Raw genomic sequence first — 24,012 nt, forward strand, 5'->3', positions numbered from 1 at the left:
CGTGTCTCCCCGCTCGTGTCTCCCCGCTCATGTCTCCCCGCTCATGTCTCCCCACTCATGTCTCCTCGCAGGCCTTCTCTGCTTTCTACTACACCTTCAGCTTCCTAAACCTGACCTGCGGACAGTCCCTGGGTGCGACCAACAGCTCCGTCTGGCAATACTGCTCCAGTAACTGGGCCGAGGTAAGGTCTGGGCAGATGTACTACAGAATATGAGCACTGCGCAATTCCTTCCACACATAGGGCCTTATTCTAGTTGAGTCGGACGGATGCGTATTTCAGACAGGAACCGAGTGTTCTTAGCCCCGCCTACCGTACGGATCGCTCACACCATCCGAATTCGGTAAGATGCCAAGCAAACGGAGCGCGAGTGGATGTTTCATGTGAACACCTCCCCCCATCTGTGGGAACCTCCCCCATCCTCCGATAGTCGCTGACCATCGAATGAAGGACCGAGCGGTCAGACAGCACTGAGTGCTCCAGACCAGTCGGACATTTTTCCGTGTGAAAGCAGGGATATGGGCGGGCAGCTGTCATCCGGCTATGTCAGCTGTCCGCCCGCCACACGTGCGTCACGGCCGGCTTAACATATGTACGCCCAGCGTTTTCATGGGAACGCCCATGAAACGTGGGGCGTACGTATATGGTAATGAGCCCAAACAGCCCTTCACGCCCCTCTCCACCCCCTGCTCGGACGGTTCCGACCGATCATTTTCTGCACGGAACTCACGCCGTATTCGGACGTGCGAGGCGTTGACACATGCGCAGAAACACCTCTGCACATGGGCAAACACAATACATTGGCCGTCCGACCGAACACGCGGCCGTCCGACTCAATCAGAATAAGGGCCATAGGGGATTATTCTTATTTTTTCGCTCCCCCCGCGCATGTCATTTTTATATCATAGTTGTGGAGATGCTGTCCTATGCGCTAACACATTCTCCTGCCGCTTCCAGCTCAGCGCCACTTACCCCCTGGAGAACAGGAAACGGCTGCTGGAATACTGCACCTCTGCTATGTACATCCTCACGCTGCTCCTGGACGGGTACAAGTTTGACAGCCAGACGTGGAGCAGTATACATTTCGCTAAACAGGTGTGTACTGTCATTGTGTAACAGAGATGCAGCGATGCTCCCGCTACTGCTGCTGTAACCACAACACTTCAATGCCCCCCATACAGCTGAGGAGCAGTTGGCCTTTTATTATATAGGATAAATAGGGACACACAGGAACAATAAGAAATGACTAGCTGATGTGCCCGACTTCAATGGGGCAAAGGTTTGCAGGTTGGAACATTTCAGCCCGTTTCGCCCCCTTAGGAGTCAAATTTGGAAAATCCCTGCTTAGTGGTTGGCAGCAAATAACAGTCACAGTTTCCAGACCAGGTCACATGTTCCAGGACACTATAATATATTCCAGAGCACAATAGTGATGCAGCAGGCAGATGTTTTGGCACATAACTCCGAAATGAAGCAACCGATTACAATGCCGATATAATTTAGCAAATCTACAGACCAAAAGCCCTAATCTGGTGTATGTCCTGCTCTGGCAACCGCATCATAGAAATATGTCACTCAGAAAAGTCCTCCTACAGTATATACATAATTATCGGGTAATTAATAACTATGCCCCGTAGATTGTAGATATAAAATATACATATAGGGTATAGATTGTATAGCTGCAGACCATATATATATAGAATATACATAACGATTATTAATATAGATAATGTTGATATGTAATGTCACTGCTTCGCTGTCCCCCCCCCCCTTCCTCAGGCTGGTAATGCTGATGTCGGCTGGACTCTGGGGTACATGCTGAACCTGACCAATCAGATCCCTTCGGAGGGTCCCTCTCTGCTCAAGGCCCACGGCTACAACATCTGGGTGTCAGCCATATTCTTTATCGTGCTGAGCGTGGCGGCGGGACTGGTGGCCGCTCCCTTACACTGTTACTGCCGGAACACCTGCTCGGGCCAAGCAGAATGGACATGAGATCGGAGACAGGACCCCGGGATGGATGGGGGGGGGCGGCATCTGTAGGACTATTACTGATCTATAGGAGCACTTAGGGGATATAAATAATTTTTAGAATACATGGTTGATTACACTGCACCCTGGCCCAGTAACGTCTACACAGTCCCCCCCACAGGACTCCTGCCACAGTCCGCCATTGATCCTGGGATGGGGGGATCCTATCGGCGATGATTATGGGGTTCTCTCTGATTGCACTGTATATATTGATGTTCATCTGTTACAGGAAGCATCGCGAGGAGGGAGAACGACTGCCACACAGGGACGCCAGTCGCCAATGGCTGCTCTGTTATTGGTCGGCTGTCATACAATAACCACGTATGCCTATCCCTCTGTTGCATCCTAGAAAATGATAGACAGAATCTGGTTACTATGGGCAACATCGCCGTTTGTAGAAGATTTAGTAACTCCACCCCGTAGAGTGTGAGCTCAGATGGCAAGACCAGCATTACCCTCTGTGACATGTAATTGGATGCACTTTATTTGTAGTATACCCCTCAGTGTACAGCGCTGTGTACTGTGTTGTTTATTGAAAGTGATATAAAATTTGCAACCGTACATGCGTACTCCCCTGGAACATCCAAAATTGGGGGGATTAGGTCAGCCGGAGAATTGCGGAGCACAGCTTACGAAAATATCGCCGACCTCTCATTAGCAGCAAATACATCCGCAGCCGCGCACCGCATCAGATGTGTACGCAGTCCGTGCGTAGCCCAGGATTTACTCATCGGCTACGAGAGAAACAGGCTGATCGGGGGGGAGCTGACGTCACATGACTTCCCCTCACACACCTGCATTATCCCTGACACTCCCAGATAACAGCCGCTCACCATGTAATGATTCCCCAATGTGCACAGTCTGTACGTAGCCCAGGAGCTGCGATACAATCAGACTGATCGGGGGCAGAGCTGATGTCACATGACTTCCTGTTACACACCTGCGGTTTCCCTGACACTCCCAGATTACAGCCAGCGACAGGGCCGGATTAAGCCTTCGGGGGGCCCCCCTCCCACTTGTCATTATTGACCGCAAACTGCACAGGAGAATATTACACTGTCAAAACACAGAGCAAAGGCAGTATAAACTTGGTCAATGGGTAAATGCAGGGGGGGATTACTATAAATTTATATATATATAAAATACCACATGAAAAGCCTGTGTTTGTCCCTCTGTACCTTACTCTGACAGGCTCAGCGCTTCCTCTAATTAAAAACCCTCCCATGATGAGGCCACTGCTGCTGCTGTCCTCCATGGGCCTGAGAAGCATATGATAAGTTCAGCACAAGTCTCCCAGTAATGCGCTGCACTTGTGCAGTGAGTGTTCCTCGGCTCCCGATGCTCAGCACCATTAATCATTGGCAGATAGGTGAAGCTGCAGCACTACCCCACTGCCATGCACAAAGCCTTTAGCTATAAAATACATGCCAACCACAGGGGGCTCCTAGAGAGATGGGGGGTACTGACCCCATGTGCCCCTCCCCCCCTTAATCCGGCCCTGGCCAGTGATCAAACAAGTAGCAGGATGTTATTGCAGGATGGCGTCATGCATGCATACTACAGTATGTGCAGTCTATTGATAATTGTCCTCAAATTCGCAGGCGTGTGATCAGGTTTTAATCAGGCTCAATATCTAAGTTGACAGTCATTACATCGACAGCAGAAGGTCGACATTGACAAAAACACAAGCAAAAAGGCAGCAAGAAAAAGGTGGACAATGTTGATGTAGACATTGTGTGTCAGCCATACGGATACCCACACCTAGAATGCAGACTATTGTGCTGGGTAAAACAACATAAGGGTGACGTCAATACCGACACAGCCGTCTCTGGATACCTATCCCCCAGCTGCCGCTGCTGAATGTCACGTCCACCATTCCTCATCCTGTCATTATGGCCCATTTATATGTCTCCTAGTAACCTAGGATAAGAGCAGAACAGGACGGTCCGTCCCTAGAACGTCAGGGTGTGGATCATTAGGTCTGCAACAAGTTGGTGGACACCATTAGGTCAACATGCATAAAGGTCGACATCGGTCTCGGTCAACACATACATTAGGTCGACATGGGTAAGATCGACAGTCAAAAGTTTTTTCACTGTTTTTGGAACCCGAATGTCGACACAGTCGACACGGTCACTGAAATGTAGCACCGCGTCCCCTGGCATGGCTCGTTGCGCTTGCCATGCTTTGGGCACAGTGCCTCGCTATGTTCGGCACACTATTTTATTCTACCACCATACCCTAGTGGATGGTAGGGCATGAAATACCGCATGTCGGCACATGTTGGCTCGAAAAACAGTGAAAAAACCCCATGTCGACCTTTAGGTTGTCGACCTTGCCCAAGTCAACCTAATGCTTGCGTCGACCTAGAGCCATGTCAACCTTTCTGTATGTCGACCTAATGACCGTATCCCGAATGTCCGGCTCCAGTGAGGAGCTGCTTGGGCTGTGGTGCACCTTGCTAAAAAGAACTTTCATTGGGCTACGGCACCACCTAGTGACAGTACAGGGTACTTCAGTCTATTGTGCTGGTAGTCACCAGCCCTGCAAGATGACAGTGATCTCCACAACGTCAGCTGTGCGCAAATGAACGAGGCAACATTTAAAATTGCTCCGTTGGGTGCCCTCTAGTGACCGCCGGCACGTACAACACTTGATTTCCCACCATAGAGGTGAGGAGCTGTGTTCGCCATTTATGACATAGGATTATGGCCACATTCACCCCAAAGACAGGCAAAGCTATAGGCAGCCCTGATTCCGATGTTTGTGGGATTTGTGTTGCAGTGTATTATGGGGGCGATTCGCTACACCGGGCAATTGTTGGGGCTCATGCGAACGCCTTCGGAGAGTTTCACAACCGCCGTGGCATTCACTCCAGGATGGGCCTATGTGCCGGTTGCACTGTATTAGGGATGGCCATCAATGGTTGCCATCGATGGCAAAAGTGCACATGGCCATCGATAGTGAAAAACTATGCAATGGGTGACCATCGATAGTTTTACATATCGATGGTCATCTATTATGTGTGAGTGATTGGCCTGTGGGCCAATCAAAACATGTGGGCTCCGTGTCCCGGCACTTTGAAAAAAAAAAAAAACCCAGCAAAACATTGGTTTTGCTGTGCCATCGATGTAGGGAAACCATCTGGTTCTCCCTCATCGATGACAAAAGTATTCGACATCGGCCATAAACCATCGATGATTTTGAATCATCGATGGTCGATTGCCATCCCTACGCTGTATCTGTGAATAAACAAATACTCTTCTGGATGATGGTGCAAGATACCATGTAACATACACAGAGGCCGCAAGTGTCACATTGTATATACTTTTACTGTATTAATAGGAAACATACAATGACCTATGGTACAAACTGTCACCGTAATAAATAATCTCATGTCATATAAAAAGCTCTGATAATACATTTGTAAAATGTCACTGTCTATCCCCGTCGTATATGCCGGGCTGGGGCAGCTCACGGCAGGCAGCAATCCCAATATAACGGCGGCTTCCGGTCAGAAAGGTATCCTGGCTCCTTAGGAATCCGTGTGACCGTATCCAGCGCAGGGGCTGACAGTCTGGTCCGAGGCTACACGTACATACTGCTAAATGAGGTGCGAGGTTATAGGTGTGGTACTGGAGGTTGGCACTGCGTCGGCACTCGTTCTTCCTGTACAGGTGACTGAATAGAAATCTATGTCGTCAGACGAAGGTCCCTCTATGTCCCTGGTGTATCTCGGTCATTGATGGTTGCAACAAAACACTTAGGAAAGATCCCGATGCTCCCATTGCAGTGACCTTCCAGCCAGTCCTCATTCACTGTCAGGGGAGAACAGTAACATCGTCAGAGGGGAGTGAGATGTATGGTGGGTAGGGATGCCAATCCCAGGGCAATTTTTGTATCCCAGGTTCCAGGACTGAAAAATCCGGGGATTCTCAGGATCCCGAGATTTGCATCCCTAAAAAAATAAATAAACATGCCCGTCCTCCCCACAGATTTACTTACATGGGTGGCCAGGGCCCAGGGGTGGGGCAGAGAGCAGCGGTGCCTGGTGCCGCCCCGCAGATTTAATTCCATGGGGGGGAGCGGGGCAGAGAGCAGCGCTGCGGAGGTGCCTGCCTGGTGCCTGTGGGCAGGTAGTGGCAGCATTAGCTGGGCAGGAGGGGAGGCCAGGAGCGGTCAGCTGTGACAGGACGCTGCGTCCTGCACAGCGTGACGGTCAGAGGTCACGCTGTGCAGGCCACACGCCGGGTCGGGAACAGCCGGGCAGCTTTTGAGCGGGTGCTCAGAAGCTGCCCGGCATGCGCAGTCTAATCCCGAAATCCTGGGATTGGATACTCCTATCCTGGGATTGAAATCCCGGACATTTTGGGGCCAAATCCCGGGATCCCGCCGATCCCGGGATTGGCCACCCATAATTGTGGGGGAATGCCCAGTTAGCGCGGTGGTCTGGTTACACATCCAACATGGCTGCCGGATACATACTTTTATCTAACACACAACCTTCTTCCGTTAGGATGAGGAACATGCAAACTCTAAGCAGATAGGCCTTATTCAGATCTGATCGCAGTACAAACTTGTTCTGAAAATGGGCAAAACCATGTGCACTGCAGGTGGGGCAGATGTAACATGTGCAGAGAGAGTTATATTTGGGTGGGGTGTGTATAATAATGCAGCCAGTATTTAGCTGCACAGAAACAAAATTACTCACACAAATCTAACTTTATCTGCACATGTTACATCTGCCCCACCTGCAGTGCACATGGTTTTGTCCATTTTGGGAACAAATTTGTACTGCGATCAGATCTGAATAAGGGCCATAGTCCGCGCTGGATATCAATGAAGGGACACTCTTACCTTCTGAGAGGATGTCTATGGTATCCCCCTGGCTGAAGGTCAGATCTTCTGGTCCCTCGGCTGGGTAGGAGTAGATGGCGGCCATGCGATAGAGTATGGGTCTCCCCATACAGCGATACCCGTCCTGCACAGAGAAGGCGTCAGTATGGCTGAGGTGGTCACAGATACTCCCGCAGAGCAGTGAGGGGCCTGTGCGGTAGATTATCACACTAAGTAGGACGGGTGTCTGAGGCGAGGAGAGATCCGTCTCACTAGAATCAGGTCCACAGTGGGGAGAAATGACGGCCTCTTATCGCTTAGCAAAAGTCTGACATACTGCCGCGTTTCAGTCACGGCCAAAGGGGCGGCTTCTTCCTGTATAATGCAGAGCGTCTACAAACTTATTGATTTTATTACGATATCAAGAAACGTCATAACCATCAACCAATCTTACATATGATACTTCCAGAAAATGTGTCACAAAGCTCTGAGGAAGAGTCCATAGGAGTTACTTGAAACGCGTTGAAGCTCCTGTTACAGCTACCTTGATTGGGAAGCTTGGAGGAACCTGGCCAATAGGAGCAGGGAAGGTTTCTGGAGCCTCCATTTTGAAACCTGTTTCTTTGCTCCTCTTCAGGAGTTAGCATGGTCTGGTGATACGGTGTCCCTCGCACTGCTAGTACATCTCCAAAGTCTCTCTGGAAGTCCTATATGTAAGGTCGGTGGATGTTTACGGCCTTTGTATTGTAGATGTTCTGCACCGCTATACAATCTTTTGTATCCGTTTTTTGGGGCTACTCATGGAAAAATTTCTGTACCTCAAAGCCACAAGAAATTCTCACCCTGGAACTAGTGCGACGCCTCATCGGAATCTGACAGGATTTATCTATGGAAGCTTTGGAATTTAACGGAATTTCTCTGTTGAATTGATGAGCTCATTTGGAGTGATATCATTTTGTGCGGACAGAAGTGAAGATAATCTCTTTGGACAGAATGGGATCATTTGGTCTACAGCAAGTTGGTCAACAGTCATTAGGTCGACACCATTAGGTCGACATGGGGATAGGTTGACATGGTTCTAGGTCGACCTGGCTTTAGGTCGACCGGTCTTTAGGTCGACACAAGCATTAGGTTGACATGGTCTAGGTTGACAGTCAAAAGGTCAACACAGTTGACATGGACACTGGTTAAAGTGCACCACATCCCCTCGCATGGCGCGCTACGCTCACCATCCTTCGGGCACACTATTTTATTCTCCCACCACGCCCTAGTGGATGGTAGGGCATGAAATATCGCCTGTCGGCTCAAAAAAACTGTGAAAAACCCCATGTCGACATTTTGACTGTCGACCTAGACCATGTCGACCCAATGCTTGTGTCGACATAATGACCTGTCGACCTAAAGCCATGTTGACCTTGACCCAAGTCGACCTATCCCCATGTTGACCTAATGGTGTCGACTTAACGACTGTCGACCAACTTGCTGTAGACCAAATGACTGTATCCCCTTTGGACATTGAGGTCGGGAACCACCGGATTACATTTCAGCGGCATATATAGGTGCGCTATTACATATTCCACCTTTAATTGTACAGGACGACAGCAGGCTGTTACCTTACAACTCAGCGTCAGCCGCTTGTTCCTCGCCTGTCCCCACAACCCCTGCAGGTCTCCGTCATCCTTCACTGGGGTCACGTGTTTGGCCTCCACATCCCTGTAACTGATCAATAGAGTATGTATCAGGCATTGCAGCTGTATACTAAGTATAGATTAAATATATATTTCACATACGTTCATGTGCAACCATGGGCATCAATAGACCAGGTATAATAAGAAAATAATTACATATCCAGAATCACGAGCACTCGGCTCCAAGAAAATGGCTGCTCTCCTGTCCTTACCTCAGGTGGATGTCCATCTGGGCTCCCTGCTGCATTATCTTCTGCCTGAGAAGGTGCTGCAGCTGAAGGTAGCTGATGTCCTTCCTCACAGATAAATCTACGGTGAACTCTGTGTGTACCTGTAAGGTTATGCTGTCCTCCTCCCCAGCTTCTGCTGCATGGTCCAGATTGTCCTGTGTCCGGAAATCAGACGTGAAGTTACAGATGCGCCTTTACAGTTACAGACCCTTTTATCAGGAACATAATTCCCTGCTCACACATAATGTAAGACTGCAGTTACCTGTGTTGCAGGTAACACCCATCTCTTCAACTCATCACAGGTAGTGGCGCACATGGGGCGGAGGGTTTTAGTAACCAGAATCCCCCAATATTAATGGGGTGTGGTATAGAAGTTCTATAATAATTAGATCTGCACCCACCAGGTTGACCACATATGGTATATGTGCAATAATTAATGTGCAGCAGGAGAACACGTGACTCCAGGGGCACGTACCTTGGGGGTCAAAGTGGCCACCAGCAAAACAAATCAACAGGGGGAGGTGTTGCTTTATGCTTTACCTCTCCCCATGGTTTGATACAACTCCTCACATCATCTCATTAACATTTGAAATATAAAAATAAATGTATGACCTTTCCATCTTCCTGTTTGGGGTGTTGAGCGCTTTGTAGGGTGACAACGGTCTCCACCTTTGTCTGAGGTCTTTGTGGGGCCAGAACCTCCTTTACTGGCCCTACTATAGGAGGAGATATCACATGTTCTATCGGACAGGAACTATAGAGTATTTTCCCATCCATAACATTAGTAGGGACAGCCATATCCACTACATCTCCAGAAGGTGAAGGCACATCCAAGTCTTGGCCTCCTCTTAGGTGGACAGCTGTCTCCACCACTTGGTCTTCCCTAACACGGACATCCATTGTTCTTCTCTGTTGGAAAAGGAGAACTCAGCAAGAGATCGACTTTGCGCCTTAATAGAATGGCAACTTCTCTGCCCGCTATATCTCAGTTACCTCAATGGGTTCTGGAAGGTCTTCTGTGGGCCGTGGTGGAACATCCTGATCTGTAATGTAAAACAAATCATTAAAGACATAGGGCTTGATTCACCAAGCAGTGTTTGGTTGCTATGGGCAACGTTTCCACTGGTCCATTTCACTCTTTCAAGTCTTGATATATCAAGGAAATAGTCACGAACAGAAAAAAAAAGAAGCTTGGTCTGCAAAACAACTCTTCTTAATGACCACTTCTGTCTGGGTTTGGCCAATGGTGTGTGCGGTCTATGATGTGTGGGTATGGCCAATGCTGTGTGGGTGTGGTCAGTTCTGTGTGGGTGTGGCCAGTGTCTGGTGGGCGTGGATACCAGCTACATTATCCCCCCATTGTCTCACTAAACTCAGTAACACCAAAACACCAAACTGATTGGCCCATTCCCCCGACAATAATTCCTACCCTGTGGTGGCCATTGCTCGCCCGCCAGCTTCACATTAGGTCTAGTTGGTGGCATCTTTGCGGGGGGTAGAGGGATCCCGTTATTCATTTTCTGTTGGAAGAGAAAATATTACTATTAGAAGACATTCAACAACCCAGCCCAGGGTCATACTTAGCTACTCTCCAAAATCGTCGCTCCCAGAAATCGGCTAAGGTTACCGGCCACCCAGAAGAGTCAGCAAGTCTCCCAATGGCAGCCATGACATCCCACCCAGCCACCGGATCTATTAACTGCATCATGAAATGACCAATCATAAGAGCTGACTGATCCCTGTGAACCAATTAGATACTTGCTTTCATGGTTGAGCATACACTGGGCAGATAAAAGTCCATTACTGATTGGATGCTGCCTAAATGAATCTGTGTAACACCAGTTTGTGCATATTAGTGACAGACATAAAGGGAAGTAATGATGTCATCACCTTCATATCGGCTTTGGGCGCGATCACCGGTTCCAGGAAATTAGTTGGAATTAGAATTTTCTATAACAGAAGGTGAAGAACATGAAAGGAGATAAATCAGAATAAGACACAACAGAAGCGATGGCTGTAGGCGGAGGGAAATACTGCAGAGGGGAGGGGTTAGGCGCTGCCGTAAGGGCCAGTAGGGGGCACTTACCTGACCGTCGTGGATAGCCGTTGCCCAGCCTCCATCTTTATTCAGGACGTACACGATGCTGCTAGCTTTCACGGCCACCTCTGCAGAATGTTCCGGGTAATAATGGACTAAGACACGATGATACCCGGCATCCCGACCTCTGTGAGGGTCACGTGAGATTATGGCTACAATATTACATCCTGGTCTGGCCCCAGAGCTGTAACCCCTATTACCCCCAGAAGTGTGACCCCCTATTACCCCCAGCAGTGTGACCCCCATTACCCCCAGCAGTGTGACCCCTATGACACCCAGCGGTGTGACCCCCTATTACCCCCAGCAGTGTAACCCCTATGACACCCAGCGGTGTAACCCCCTATTACCCCCAGCAGTGTAACCCCTATGACACCCAGCGGTGTAACCCCCTATTACCCCCAGCAGTGTAACCCCTATGACACCCAGAGCTGTAACCCCCTATTACCCCCAGAGCTGTAACCCCCTATCACCCCTAGAACTGTAACAACCTCTTACCCACCGAACTGTAACCCCCTATTACCCCCCATGAACTGTAACCCCCTATTACCCCTAGAACTGTAACCCCCTATTACCCCCCCCCCCGAACTGTAACCCCCTATTACCCCCAGAACTGTAACCCCCTATTACCCCCCAGAACTGTAACCCCCCTATTACCCCTAGAACTGTAGCCCCTATTACCCCCAGAACCATAACCACTTACTGCATGGCGTCTGGACATGGCTCGTAGAATCCCGGCTTCTGCGGAACGTACAGTAAGAAAAGAGGCATGGGAGGGAATTCCCAGCTTACCAGGAGGAATACGGCTGTATTACAGTACTGTACTATACTGTATATACAGAGTGATGTGCTATATACAGCGTGGTGTGTTCTATACAGTACTGTACTATATACTGAGTGATGTACTATATACAGTACTGTACTATATACAGAGTGATGTGATATATACTGAGTGATGTACTATATACAGTACTGTACTATATACCAGTGGCGTAACTACCTAATTGTCCCCCCCCCCCCGCAGCATATTTTTAGGCGCCCCCCTCCCCTCGGCCCCCTCCCTCCCCTCCCCTCGGCCCCCGTACCTGCCCGGCCGCATCTGCCTGTCACGGTCCCGTCTCTCCCGGCGCCGGCTCCTGCTGCTGTAATGAAAACGGACTCTTAGAAAATGGCTGCCCCCATACTGCAGACAGAAAACTGTCTGCAGTATGGGGGCAGCCATTTTCTAAGAGTCTGTTATCATTATAGCAGCAGGAGCCGGCGCCGGAAGATACGGGACCGTGACAGGCAGATGCGGCCGGACAGCAGCGGGTAAGCGGTAGCTATAGCCCCGCAGACCCCCGGCGCCCACAGGTTCTCTGCGCCTCCCCGCCACCGCGGGGGCTGCGGAGCTATAGCTACGCCACAGCTATATACAGAGTGATGTGCTATATACAGAGTGATGTACTATATACAGTACTGTACTATATACAGAGTGATGTACTATACACAGTACTGTACTATATACAGAGTGATGTACTATATATAGTACTGTACTATATACAGAGTGATGCGCTATATACAGAGTGATGTACTATATACAGTACTGTACTATATACAGAGTGATGTACTATATACAGTACTGTACTATATACAGAGAGATGTGCTATATACAGGGTGATGTAATATATACGCAGTTATACACCTACCCAAATATAATAAATATTTACCAAGTTATCCTGCGCGCCCCAGTGTATTACCATTGGCAGTGGACAGGTCATATTGCTGTGGGCTATGTGACAAAGATGCTGAAACTCTCTGTAACTGCGCCTGACGCAGATAGGACCAGGACTGTCTTATGACTGCTGCCAGCCACAGGGCCGTAACTTGGGTTGTGCACACATGCACTGGCCACCCCCATCTCCCCCACTTTCAGTCACACAGTCCTTTATTTAAGGCACACATTTCCAAATACACTCATACAGAAGCAAATAGCTCCATGAGTAATGTGTCTGACTGCAATGTGGAAAGTCATGGGTTCGAATCCTGTGCATTAAACAAAGGAGGGTGTGACTGAAGGTCCTGGGTATGACTGCTAAGGAATGTGTGACTTTTACATTTTAGAAACATCAATGACTCTATCACTATGACCCAGCACATTTCTACTTTGCAGGACACGTTGGTGTTATACTAAATATATTCTGAATGTTTGATATTACGACAAATAACTAAGGACTTACTACAACCTACATCAGACCCACCTGGGGACGGAGAGGCTCGAAGCCGCTGTACTGGTCATTGGGAACCACAGAGGAGATGATCTAGGCAGTACAAAGGAAATTTGTTAATGGACTAAAATATCTTCATAAAAATCATGAATCAGTCTTATTGGTTCTCCTTCCTAAACCGAATGTAACTCTCTGGTATCGCAGACCAGGCACAGCCAATAGGAAAGTATAAATCCCAGTATAGATTTCTGAATGAGTCCATGAGACAATATGGTTGTAACTATAGGTTACGGCATGACCAGATACTTCTTACATGGAAACTTGCCCCTGGCTCTATGCAAGGTGCAGGTCATTTGCCTTAATGCGCAACCGCCATTAGCGACACACACATGCCCAAAAGGCGGGTCATCTCTATGACACTGCTTACTCACTGCCCTGCAACTGCAGGTTCCCGTATACCCTATACCAACTGAATGTCTGGGCATATGGAATTTGGTTGCATTCGCAGAAGGAAATAAATTCCTCTGCTGCGACCGGCATCACTGCTGCGCAGGGGCATAGCGAGGGCGGAGCACGAGCTCCAGGGGGGCGGAAGGTCACAGGGTGCCGGAGCCACACACCACAATCTCTGCCCTGTATGCCACCTGCCTGCTGTCTTCTGGGCAGCGCATGAGTCAGGGGACAGAACTTCTGTCCCCTGACTCATGCGCTGCCCGGCCGTGGTTCACAATATCGGCTGTGTGAGCCACGGCCGGGACGGCACAGGAGTCAGGACACAAAGCAGGTGTGTCTGCTGCGAGCCAATAGGAGCTTGCGGTCCAGCAGCCAATCAGGAGCAGCATTGCTGGCTGCTGGACCATTTCTATAGGCTCTCGGTCCAGCGGGAGACTTGAAAATAGTGGCGGACAACGAGCAATTTCAGACCCCCTTGGCAATAAGCTATTTCAGTCTCCCTTGGCAACAAGCTATTTCAATCCCCCTTATCATCGAGCATGAAGCCCCCTTGGCATCGAGCATGAAGGTAAGTGGCCATTATGTGTCAAATGTGTAATGGGCATCACGATGTGTGGCACAATGTGTAATGGGCATTACGGTTTGTTATATAGTATGTAATGGGCATCATGTGTGCCTTATGTGTAATTGGCATTAAGGCATGTGGCTTTATGTGTAATGGGTATTACGGTCTGTGGTATAATGTGTGATGCCTCCTTGGTACTTGTGTAGTTTCACGGCGCCAGCATGGCGACGTGCGTCTGAGTCCTCTTGCGGGGCTCGCTTCGCTCGCCCACGCTGCGGGCTCGGTGGCTCGCTACGCTATCTAAAATCAACTCCATGCCAACATGGATAGTGGGGGTATGAACTATCCATGCTGGCGCCGTGAAACTACACAAGTACCGCCTCCTTTCTATTAAGCCATGCCCCTTTTTGGCACGTGGAACGGGATCGCTGGAGTTTTGGGGATGTGTGAGCTACAAAGGCACTGGAAACTTGGTCAAAATTGATGGCAAGATGAATGCAGCATGTTATCAGAAAACACTGGAGGAAACTTTGCACTCATCAGCCCGAAAGCTGCGCATGGGACGTACTTGGACGTTCCAACATGACAATGATACAAAAGACAAGGCCAAGTCGGCCTGTCATTGGCTACAGCAGAATAAAGTGAAGGTTCTGGAGTGGACATCTCAGTCTCCTGACCTCAATATCATTGAGCCACTCTGGGGAGATCTCAAACGTTAAGTTCATTCCAGACAGCCCAAGAATTTACAGGAACTGGAGGCTATTTGCCAAGAAGAACGGGCAGCTTTACCATCTGAGAAAATAAAGAGCCTCATCCACAACTACCACAAAAGACTTCAAGCTGTCATTGATGTTAAAGGGGGCAATACACGGTATTAAGAACTGGGGTATGTAAACTTTTGATCAGGGTCATTCGGGTACTTTCTGTTGTCATTATGATTTAAAATGAGTCAACACAGTTGTTTGGCAATAAATGGCTTCACCCAACCACTAACCGTGAGCGAAAGACAAGTTTGTGAGTTATCATTCATATTCTTTGACAAATGGCCAGAAAATCACACATTCTGCCGGGGTATGTAACCTTATGAGCACAACTGTATATATAACTGTAGTATATCGTTCATTCCATCTAATTCCACCCAGAATAAAGGTTTGTCTGTTGACATTTGGGCTGAGTCATTGGTGCGTTCTGTTCCCCGCTCACCTTTGGTTTACCCAGGAAGTCTTTGAATTTAATTTGATCGACTTCTTGCTTGCGAGGCCTGAAGAGTTCCCCGTCCGGTACACACATGGGCTGGAGCAGGACCCGTCTCTGTGGAGGGGACAGAACCGCCATGAGGTCATGTCTATCAGTCGCTGACACGTAACGCCTGCGCTGAGCCAATCATTTCCTAGTCACATTATTCCCAGGTAGCACCCGGATCTGTCTGGTATCTGATAACAGGGGTCCCGTGACTGCTGTAAAGGTAAATGTGATGTGTCCCTAGATGACTGGTGCTAAGGTGGTTAACCTTTGATAAAACTGTTGATATGGCGAAATCCATTTAATCCAGCCATCATGGCGGCGGGTATGGTCGGTAATGGGTTACAGATAATGGGTATCCATTAAGAATGCGCAACACAACAAAATTGCAGATCAAAATCTACTTTGCGCACCTCAAATTGCGCAGGTATGTCTGGGTTTGCCAAGCGGAATGTCAGCATATATGGGGGAGCGGAAAATATGCAGCAACGGTCCTAAAATCCTGGACATACCTGAATCTGATCCAGAGCCGCTTCCAGACGGAGACCTCCGGATTCCGCAGGTAGGCATCCGAGGGCCTCATTCAGCTTGTCGTGCGCCTTCTCCCACTTCCCCAGGTGACTGAGAATGGCGGCTGTATTATACACAACCTACGCAAAGCAGAAAAGGCAGATAAGATAAAGCCAGCAAATTGTGCAGGGAATGGTTTTCCCGCAGTCGAGCGATTATCGGCCTATTGAGGCACCGTCGCATGAAGCCTATTGAGGCACCGCCCTACCTCCCAACAGAAGAGCAGGTGGCGCAGCCCCAGCTGCTTGTAGTCTATGACAATGTTGTCTCTCAGCTGAGCCAGTGCCAGGTGGCAGTCAGTCAGCGCCTCCTCATACCTGTCGGGGAGACAGAGCATACACTGTGGTGATACATGGGGAAACGTGATTGGTGTACACAACCTCGCTGCTGCTTCAACCACAACCAATAACATAGCCTATAAGTGCTGCTCATAATAGACCAGGGGTGGCCAAACTGGTCATCTAGGTCTACTAACAGTGCATGTTTTCCAGACTGCATGTAGATCTGTAGGATGTGTCGGTTGGGAATGAATGCAGCACATGTGTGAGAATGTGACAGTTAGTAATGATTGCACCCGTGCTCCGGCTAGGTGGCCTGGGAGATATGACAGTTAGTAATGACTGCACCTGTGCTCCAGCTAGGTGGCCTGGGACGGAGATATGACAGTTAGTAATGACTGCACCTGTGCTCCAGCTAGGTAGCCTGGGAAATGTGACAGTTAGTAATGACTGCACCTGTGCACCAGCTAGGTGGTCTGGGAAATGTGACAGTTAGTAATGACTGCACCTGTGCACCAGCTAGGTGGTCTGGGAAATGTGACAGTTAGTAATGACTGCACCTGTGCACCAGCAAGGTGGCCTGAAATAATTGGACTGTTGATAGATCTTGAGGACCGGATTGGCCACGCCTACGTTAGATGTCTTGGTAAATGTGGCACAACAGATACGCGATAAGGAGCCTTCCCTGCTCTGCACTTACCTCTCTAGCATGAAATGTATGTAGCTCCTTTGAAAAAAGCCAACAGCAAGACAGCGGTCTTTGGTGACAGACAGACTGTAAGCCTGCGGGGAGAGACGTCGCCATTAGTCTACGAGGAGCTACATGCATACTGGCCCTGAGTGCAGTGATATACATGCTGACCATAGTGATATACCCGCTGATCGCAGTGATATACATGCTGTGCGCAGTGATATACATGCTGAGCGCAGTGATATACACGCTGAGCGCAGTGACATACATGCTGAGCGCAGTGATATACATGCTGAGCACAGATACGTGCTTTGTTTAGTGACATAAATGCTGAGCGCAGTGATACACATGTTGAGTGCAGATACACGCTGTATGCAGTGATATACATGCTAAACGCAGTGACATACACGACGTATACAGTGATATATACGCGGAGCACGGTTCCTGTTTCTGTGGCGGGACTCACAGTGACCAGGGATTAGTTACCTGCAGCGCGAGTGATATACACTCTGAGTGCAGTGACATACACGACATATACAGTGATAGACACGCGGAGCGCGGTTCCTGCTCCTGTACCGGGACTCACAGTAACCAGGGAATAGTTACCTGCAGCGCAGTTATATGCACGATGTATACAGTGATATACATGCTGAGCGCAGTGATATACACGATGTATACAGTGATATACATGCTGAGCGCAGTGATATACACGATGTATACAGTGATATACATGCTGAGCGCAGTGATATACACGATGTACACAGTGATATACATGCTGAGCGCAGTGATATACACGATGTATACAGTGATATACATGCTGAGCGCAGTGATATACACGATGTACACAGTGATATACATGCTGAGCGCAGTGATATGCACGATGTATACAGTGATATACATGCTGAGCGCAGTTATATACACGATGTACACAGTGATATACATGCTGAGCGCAGTGATATACACGATGTATACAGTGATATACACGATGTACCCAGTGATATACATGCTGAGCGCAGTGATATACATGCTGAGCGCAGTGATATACATGCTGAGCGCAGTGATATACACGATGTATACAGTGATATACATGCTGAGCGCAGTGATATACACGATGTATACAGTGATATACATGCTGAGCGCAGTGATATACACGATGTACACAGTGATAGACACGCGGAGCGCGGTTCCTGCTCCTGTAACGGGACTCACAGTAACCAGGGATTAGTTACCTGCAGCGCGCAGTGATATACACTCTGAGCGCAGTGATATACACTCTGAGCGCAGTGATATACACGATGTATACAGTGATATACATGCTGAGCGCAGTGATATACACGATGTACACAGTGATATACATGCTGAGCGCAGTGATATACACGATGTATACAGTGATATACATGCTGAGCGCAGTGATATACACGATGTACACAGTGATATACATGCTGAGCGCAGTGACATACACGCTGAGCGCAGTGATATACACGATGTATACAGTGATATACACGCGGAGCGCGGTTCCTGCTCCTGTACTGGGACTCACAGTAACCAGGGATTAGTTACCTGCAGCGCGCAGTGATATGCACTCTGAGTGCAGTGACATACACTCTGAGCGCAGTGATATACACGATGTATACAGTGATATACATGCGGAGCGCAGTTCCTGCTCCTGTACCGGGACTCACAGTAACCAGGGATTAGTAACCTGCAGCGCGCAGTGATATACACTCTGAGCGCAGTGATATACACTCTGAGCGCAGTGATATACACTCTAAGCGCAGTGATATACACTCTGAGCGCAGTGACATACACTCTGAGCGCAGTGATATACACGATGTATACAGTGATAGACACGCGGAACGCGGTTCCTGCTCCTGTCCCGGGACTCACAGTAACCAGGGATTAGTTACCTGCAGCGCGCAGTGATATGCACTCTGAGAGCAGTGATATACACGATGTATACAGTGATATACACGCGGAGCGCAGTTCCTGCTCCTGTCCCGGGACTCACAGTAACCAGGGATTAGTTACCTGCAGCGCGCAGTGATATGCACTCTGAGCGCAGTGATATACACGATGTATACAGTGATATACATGCGGAGCGCAGTTCCTGCTCCTGTACCGGGACTCACAGTAACCAGGGATTAGTAACCTGCAGCGCGCAGTGATATACACTCTGAGCGCAGTGATATACACTCTGAGCGCAGTGATATACACTCTGAGCGCAGTGATATACACTCTGAGCGCAGTGATATACACTCTGAGTGCAGTGATATACACAATGTATACAGGGGCGGATTTCGGGATGACGGCGCCCCTAGGCACAACAATAACGCCGCCCCCACCCCCGTCTATTATTTTTATTGTTTACTTATAAGCCCTCATTTGATAATAGCCAATTTAATGGATTTATAAAAAAGCCACTAACTGTAACATGTTCTTTTATTATGTATACATATTACTAAGTAGGACAGTTTACAGGGGCAGTATCTGCATGTCCCATCCATTTAAAATCTATTTAAGATGGAATATAGTACAGTATAGTGGACATTTTGCAGTTATTGGTACATTAGGGCTGACAGTACTATCACAGGCATCCAAGTGCCGCCCCCAAACATGTGCCGCCCCTAGGCACGTGCCTCACGTGCCTAATGGGAAATTCGGCTCTGGATGTATACAGTGATATACACGCGGAGCGCGGTTCCTGCTCCTGTAACGGGACTCACAGTAACCAGGGATTAGTTACCTGCAGCACGCAGTGATATACACTCTGAGCGCAGTGATATACACTCTAAGCGCAGTGATATACACTCTGAGCGCAGTGATATACACTCTGAGTGCAGTGATAGACACGCGGAGCGCGGTTCCTGCTCCTATACCGGGACTCACAGTAACCAGGGATTAGTTACCTGCGGCACGCAGTGATATGCACTCTGAGTGCAGTGATATACACCCTGAGCGCAGTGATATACACGATGTATACAGTGATATACACGCGGAGCGCAGTGATATACACTCTGAGCGCAGTGATATACACGATGTATACAGTGATATACATGCTGAGCGCAGTGATATACACGATGTACACAGTGATAGACACGCGGAGCGCGGTTCCTGCTCCTGTAACGGGACTCACAGTAACCAGGGATTAGTTACCTGCAGCGCGCAGTGATATACACTCTGAGCGCAGTGATATACACTCTGAGCGCAGTGATATACACGATGTACACAGTGATATACATGCTGAGCGCAGTGATATACACGATGTACACAGTGATATACATGCTGAGCGCAGTGATATACACGATGTATACAGTGATATACATGCTGAGCGCAGTGATATACACGATGTACACAGTGATATACATGCTGAGCGCAGTGACATACACGCTGAGCGCAGTGATATACACGATGTATACAGTGATATACACGCGGAGCGCGGTTCCTGCTCCTGTACTGGGACTCACAGTAACCAGGGATTAGTTACCTGCAGCGCGCAGTGATATGCACTCTGAGTGCAGTGACATACACTCTGAGCGCAGTGGTATACACGATCTATACAGTGATATACATGCGGAGCGCAGTTCCTGCTCCTGTACCGGGACTCACAGTAACCAGGGATTAGTAACCTGCAGCGCGCAGTGATATACACTCTGAGCGCAGTGATATACACTCTGAGCGCAGTGATATACACTCTAAGCGCAGTGATATACACTCTGAGCGCAGTGACATACACTCTGAGCGCAGTGATATACACGATGTATACAGTGATAGACACGCGGAACGCGGTTCCTGCTCCTGTCCCGGGACTCACAGTAACCAGGGATTAGTTACCTGCAGCGCGCAGTGATATGCACTCTGAGAGCAGTGATATACACGATGTATACAGTGATATACACGCGGAGCGCAGTTCCTGCTCCTGTCCCGGGACTCACAGTAACCAGGGATTAGTTACCTGCAGCGCGCAGTGATATACACTCTGAGCGCAGTGATATACACGATGTATACAGTGATATACATGCGGAGCGCAGTTCCTGCTCCTGTACCGGGACTCACAGTAACCAGGGATTAGTAACCTGCAGCGCGCAGTGATATACACTCTGAGCGCAGTGATATACACTCTGAGCGCAGTGATATACACTCTGAGCGCAGTGATATACACTCTGAGCGCAGTGATATACACTCTGAGCGCAGTGATATACACTCTGAGTGCAGTGATATACACAATGTATACAGGGGCGGATTTCGGGATGACGGCGCCCCTAGGCACAACAATAACGCCGCCCCCACCCCCGTCTATTATTTTTATTGTTTACTTATAAGCCCTCATTTGATAATAGCCAATTTAATGGATTTATAAAAAAGCCACTAACTGTGACATGTTCTTTTATTATGAATACATAGTTACTAAGTAGGACAGTTTATAGGGGCAGTATCTGCATGTCCCATCCATTTAAAATCTATTTAAGATGGAATATAGTACAGTATAGTGGACATTTTGCAGTTATTGGTACATTAGGGCTGACAGTACTATCACAGGCATCCAAGTGCCGCCCCCAAACATGTGCCGCCCCTAGGCACGTGCCTCACGTGCCTAATGGGAAATTCGGCTCTGGATGTATACAGTGATATACACGCGGAGCGCGGTTCCTGCTCCTGTAACGGGACTCACAGTAACCAGGGATTAGTTACCTGCAGCACGCAGTGATATACACTTTGAGCGCAGTGATATACACTCTAAGCGCAGTGATATACACTCTGAGCGCAGTGATATACACTCTGAGTGCAGTGATAGACACGCGGAGCGCGGTTCCTGCTCCTATACCGGGACTCACAGTAACCAGGGATTAGTTACCTGCGGCACGCAGTGATATGCACTCTGAGTACAGTGATATACACCCTGAGCGCAGTGATATACACGATGTATACAGTGATATACACGCGGAGCGCAGTGATATACACTCTGAGCGCAGTGATATACACGATGTATACAGTGATATACACGCGGAGCGCAGTGATATACACTCTGAGTGCAGTGATATACACGCGGAGCGCGGTTCCTGCTCCTGTACCGGTACTCACAGTAACCAGGGATTAGTTACCTGCAGCGTGCAGAGCGCAGTGATATACATGCGGAGCGCGGTTACTGCTCCTGTACCGGGACTCACAGTAACCAGGGATTAGTTATCTGCAGAGTGCAGAGCGCAGTGATATATACGCGGAGCGCGGTTCCTGCTCCTGTAACGGGACTCACAGTAACCAGGGATTAGTTATCTGCAGAGTGCAGAGCACAGTGATATACATGCGGAGCGCGGTTCCTGCTCCTGTACTGGGACTCACAGTAACCAGTAACCAGGGATTAGTTACCTGCAGCGCGTGCTCTAACTCTCCCTGCAGAAGGTGGATGCTCCCGATGTTGAACAAGATCTTAGAGGGAGGATCCTCGATGCAGGTAAAGTGCTGCAAAGCCGAATCCAGGTTCTTGTTGTCTGCAGCCAGGACCCCCTCATGCCAGCACTTCACCAGGTCCTTGTACGGCATCCTGCACTGGTGTGGATGAGAGCGGAGTGCTGTACCTATCGGGAAGTGCAGCTACCTGTCCCCCTCCCCCCCTCCCTGTGACATTAATGACAGAGCACGTCTGCAGGTGGTTACATTCCTGACTTGCACAATAGTCACCTGTGTCATTACCAGAAACCACGCTCCGTAGGGTAACATTGACCCACGCTCCCTAATATTACACAGGGCCTGAGAGAGGCAGCAAAATGTTCTCATACTGAAACATCGACATGATCTCTTATTGGGAGCGGTAAGGTGCGCCAGGTGCAGCGGTAGGGGAGTGAGGCATCTGGCCCGAAGCATGACGAGCGTAGTTAGGATGTATTACACTCGTTGGGAGTCCACGTCGACAAGTGTTGACATTTACACATCAAAAAACTTGAACAATTAATGTGTCAACCTTTTTCATGTGGAGTTTTAACTTCTGTCAACAGTCTTTCGCCTGCAGAGATCCCTGCTGTGCCGATTAAACAAGCCTGAGCCCATCCCATCAGTACCCACTCCCTCTCTGTGCCCCTGATCTGGAATATCTCACAGTAGGTACTTGCCAGGGCAGCAAATCCCATAGCCAGTGGCGTAACAAGGAATGTACAAGGCACCGTCAATGCCACACAGCACATGCAGAATTCCTGGAGTAACACTGTGCCGTCTGTAGCACCTCCGCATAGGATGCTTCCGACACACATAGGACTACTATACATACCGGATAGCCCGGGAATCTACTGTCCTGGTCTAATGGGGTGCGACATTGCCTAGCAGGGGAGAAGTGTTCCCCCCTCACTACAACCTGCCATCACAGCAGCGATCTCCTCACTACAACCTGCCATCACAGCGCCGATCTCCTCACTACAACCTGCCGTCACAGCAGCGATCTCCTCACTACAACCTGCCGTCACAGCAGTGATCTCCTCACTACAACCTGCCATCACAGCAGCGATCTCCTCACTACAACCTGCCATCACAGCAGCGATCTCCTCACTACAACCTGCCGTCACAGCAGCGATCTCCTCACTACAACCTGCCATCACAGCAGCAATCTCCTCACTACAACCTGCCATCACAGCAGTGATCTCCTCACTACAACCTGCCATCACAGCAGCGATCTCCTCACTACAACCTGCCGTCACAGCAGCGATCTCCTCACTACAACCTGCCGTCACCACAGCGATCTCCTCACTACAACCTGCCATCACAGCAGCGATCTCCTCACTACAACCTGCCGTCACAGCAGCGATCTCCTCACTACAACCTGCCGTCACAGCAGCGATCTCCTCACTACAACCTGCCGTCACAGCAGCGATCTCCTCACTACAACCTGCCGTCACAGCAGCGATCTCCTCACTACAACCTGCCGTCACAGCAGTGAACCCCTCACTACAACCTGCCATCACAGCAGCGATCTCCTCACTACAACCTGCCGTCACAGCAGTGATCTCCTCACTACAACCTGATGTCACCACAGCGATCTCCTCACTACAACCTGCCGTCACAGCAGCGATCTCCTCACTACAACCTGCCGTCACCACAGCGATCTCCTCACTACAACCTGATGTCACAGCAGCGATCTCACT

The 24,012-nt window shown here is 49.1% G+C and overlaps 3 protein-coding genes across 3 annotated transcripts in view; 2 read left to right on the forward strand and 1 right to left on the reverse strand.

Annotated features, from left to right (window-relative positions):
* LOC146037184 (ectonucleoside triphosphate diphosphohydrolase 8-like) overlaps positions 1 to 5,433 on the forward strand; it is a 37,123-nt gene extending 31,690 nt beyond the window's left edge. The window contains exons 8-10 of the mRNA XM_083161161.1: positions 72 to 182; positions 957 to 1,094; positions 1,779 to 5,433. Of these exons, the coding sequence (XP_083017287.1) occupies positions 72 to 182; positions 957 to 1,094; positions 1,779 to 1,994 (465 nt within the window). The 3' untranslated portion in view covers positions 1,995 to 5,433. The remainder of the gene's footprint in view (positions 1 to 71; positions 183 to 956; positions 1,095 to 1,778) is intronic.
* On the reverse strand, positions 5,278 to 23,232 carry NOXA1 (NADPH oxidase activator 1). Its single transcript, XM_083161160.1, has 16 exons — positions 22,250 to 23,232; positions 16,895 to 16,977; positions 16,125 to 16,233; positions 15,859 to 15,996; positions 15,308 to 15,415; positions 13,120 to 13,179; positions 11,583 to 11,620; positions 10,871 to 11,009; positions 10,675 to 10,734; positions 10,214 to 10,304; positions 9,778 to 9,827; positions 9,397 to 9,693; positions 8,767 to 8,939; positions 8,480 to 8,585; positions 6,888 to 7,011; positions 5,278 to 5,848 (listed from the first exon to the last, which is right to left on the reverse strand). The coding sequence occupies exons 1-16, from the start codon at positions 22,421 to 22,423 to the stop codon at positions 5,748 to 5,750; spliced, it is 1,851 nt and encodes a 616-aa protein (XP_083017286.1). The 5' UTR covers positions 22,424 to 23,232; the 3' UTR covers positions 5,278 to 5,747.
* The window catches only part of EXD3 (exonuclease 3'-5' domain containing 3), a 136,498-nt gene continuing 134,705 nt past the window's right edge, over positions 22,220 to 24,012 (forward strand). The window contains exon 1 of the mRNA XM_083161156.1: positions 22,220 to 22,334. The gene's annotated coding sequence lies outside the window, so the exon portion shown is untranslated. The remainder of the gene's footprint in view (positions 22,335 to 24,012) is intronic.

The sequence above is a fragment of the Crinia signifera genome, chromosome 9 (genome assembly GCF_055691185.1).
Source record: "Crinia signifera chromosome 9, ASM5569118v1, whole genome shotgun sequence".
In the NCBI taxonomy this organism is placed as follows: Eukaryota; Metazoa; Chordata; class Amphibia; order Anura; family Myobatrachidae; genus Crinia; species Crinia signifera.